Source organism: Mastomys coucha, unplaced genomic scaffold (assembly GCF_008632895.1).
Source record: "Mastomys coucha isolate ucsf_1 unplaced genomic scaffold, UCSF_Mcou_1 pScaffold10, whole genome shotgun sequence".
Classification (NCBI taxonomy): domain Eukaryota; kingdom Metazoa; phylum Chordata; class Mammalia; order Rodentia; family Muridae; genus Mastomys; species Mastomys coucha.
The window spans coordinates 4,866,719-4,869,336 of NW_022196892.1; the positions used below are offsets into that span (position 1 = coordinate 4,866,719).

The 2,618-nt window shown below is 59.4% G+C and overlaps 1 protein-coding gene across 1 annotated transcript in view; it reads right to left on the reverse strand.

Moving 5' to 3' along the window:
- Fezf2 (FEZ family zinc finger 2) overlaps positions 1 to 2,062 on the reverse strand; it is a 4,096-nt gene extending 2,034 nt beyond the window's left edge. Inside the window, exons 1-2 of the mRNA XM_031344889.1 lie at positions 1,520 to 2,062; positions 280 to 1,169 (exon numbers count right to left, since the gene is read on the reverse strand). Coding sequence (XP_031200749.1) covers positions 280 to 1,116 — 837 coding nt within the window. The 5' untranslated portion in view covers positions 1,117 to 1,169; positions 1,520 to 2,062. The remainder of the gene's footprint in view (positions 1 to 279; positions 1,170 to 1,519) is intronic.
- Positions 2,063 to 2,618: the final 556 nt, after the last annotated feature.

Sequence of the window (2,618 nt, forward strand, 5' to 3'; positions counted from 1 at the left end):
GCTGAGTCTGCCAAGGGCCTAGAATCAGGCCGGGAGGCTACAACTTACCTTCCTCCTCCCCCCAACCAACCATCCCATCCTAAGCCAGCGAGTCCTTTTGTCAACTGTGTAACGACTGACATCAGCCCCATTTTACAGAATAGGAAACTGAGGCTCAACTGGGCATCCAATGGAGTACGCAGCTATTGGGGAGCTCCTCAGCTTGCGAGAGAGGTGTACAAGGCTGCCCAAGAAAGCCAGGGGCTGCTAGCTCCCTCCCCAGAGAACCTTAGGCCTCACCTTGCCGCACACTTCGCAGGTGAAGTTTTTGGGTTTGCTATCAGTAGAGCCCCCCGGTAGTTTGCTGTGGCTCTTGACTCCCCCTCGTTCAGCGGTCAAGGCCGAGTTCTCCTTCAGCACCTGCTCCAGTGGCGCGTGCAAGCGCTCCTTATGGGGATAGGAAGCTGGGTGGGGGAACTTGTCCGCAGCCAGGCTGGCCAGTTTGGCGTTCTCCAGCAGAAAAAGCTTGGGGTGAGCAGCCAGGGTAGTGGGGGCCTGTGCGTTGAGGAGGCCAGATGGGAAAAGGTGGCCTCCGAGGAGCTCCGATGGTGGGTAAGCGGTGGAGTCCAGGTAGTTGAAGTAGTAGAGAGAGCCGCTGGCCGGCAGCCCCACAGCCTGGTTGATGACCTGCGGCTTGATGACCCTGCCCGCGGGCAGCGCGGAAGGCGCGAGGCCCAGTTCGGCCTTGCAGCACACGCCACAGTTGGTTTTGCACAAGCCGCTGGCGCCGCACACTGGGGCCCCCCCGCCGCTGCCTCCTCCTCCACCGCCGCCCGCCCGGAGGCTGCTTTTCCAGAACTCCGAGTAACTGAGCAGCGTCTTGGACGGCACCTCGTAGCCTAGAGGCTGGAGGGGGATCATACAGGGCAGCGGCGAGCAGAGGTTGAGCAGTTTCTTGCTCTGGCTGCTGTCTGCCTCCAGCGCAGCAGGCCGGGGCTCAAAAGGCGCTCGGGGCTCGGACGTCTTGGCCATGATGCGCTCGATGGAGAAAGCTAGTGTTTTAGAAGTGGCCGGTGACGCTCCAGCGCGCGGGCAGGCCGGGGGCACCATGGTCTCCAGGGAAGCTGAGCTGGCCATGGCGCGCCAAGCTGAGCCAGGCTGGGCCAGGGCACAGTCTCTCTCCTCTAAGTCTGCATTCCGGAAAAGGCAGGGGGGAAACCGCAATTTAATAAGCACCTAGTCGGCCCGGGTCACCCATTTGCATTCAAATGAACAGAAGCAGAACAAAGTGCACCCAAGGGTACCAAATTACCGCCCATTAACCCGGCGCGCAAAGGAACCCACCAGCTCTTGCCCTGGGACTATGAAAGGGGGAAGAAGGGGGAGGCTGTACAAAGGAAAGAAGAGGGGGTAGAAGAAAGGAGTCTCAAATTAACACTCCCCAACCCTTCCCTGGACCCAGGCCTCCGCCACGCGTGCTGGGAGCTGGGCACTGAAAGAGCAAAGTTAAAGAGGACCGGAAGAACCACCTCGCTTTTACCTCTTTCCCCCACCGCCAAGGAGATGCGTTCCGAGCCATGCAGCGTGTCTCTTCTGTCACATTTTGATGGCAAACATCTTCCCCTCCGCGTGAGATCACTGTCTTTTACATTCAGCTGACATCACATGAAGTCACTTGAAGTGGAATGACATGGGCGGCGGCGCGACTCCCGTTGAGGACCCTGCGTTCCCCCGCGCCTGCCGGCCGCCGCCACCGCCCCTCAAACTTTAAAGGAGGCAACTAGCGCCCGCGCTCCCTTCGGGAAAGTGCGAGCGGTTTGCGAATCGGGAAGGAGGGAAGAGAGGGAGGGGGGAGGGGGAAGAATCGTGATGGTTTTGCCGGTGGAAGGAGGTGGGGGCCGCCCAAACCCAAACCTAGGCAGAGTTCCTTGCGTGATTCACAACTTTGGGGGGCCTACAGGTTTAGGGTACGCAGGGAAGGCGGGGTGTCCCGGACGCGCTACCTCAATGGGCCCCTGGGTGTCCGTCTAATCACCGAAGTATCCCTTAGCCCTGCGCAGCCGAGCTGGGCACCGTGCTAATAAACTGCCATTTACCTACGGAGCCGGCGCCAGCCCCGAACACGCGCAAATGATAATTACCTCATTAGGATGTGGCGCATGGACGCGGGCGTCGCGTTTGGAGGGGGGAACTTGTTAATGGGGAAATATTAATTTATGCAAAAGCAACGAGCTCGCCTTGGCTGGCGTCGGAGGTCGAGCGAGAGCTCCCTGCCGCCTAAGGACGACCTCGAAGAGTCCGGAAGGGCAGGCGGCGTGCCGGGATCCTGGGGACCTGGGGAAGGGTGGGTGCCCCTGCAGCTCTCTGGCCCACTTTTTCACTAGGCCTGGGGGATTCTTGCCCTGAGAGCCGGAGGACTCTTTGAGAAGCTAATCGATCCGAATTGCTGATTTGTGATCGGGTTTGAGAGGCAAAGGCAGGCTCCGCGCCTGGTTTAGGGCTGCGTGCGGGGAGCATTCGGAAGGCAGCTCTCCCGCTGTTGGGTACTTACTGTTTGTATAATTGAGAAGGTCCAATCTCCACCTGTTTAAGGAGCAGATTGAAACAGCAGAACCTCCCCTGGATCCTATTAAAACGTT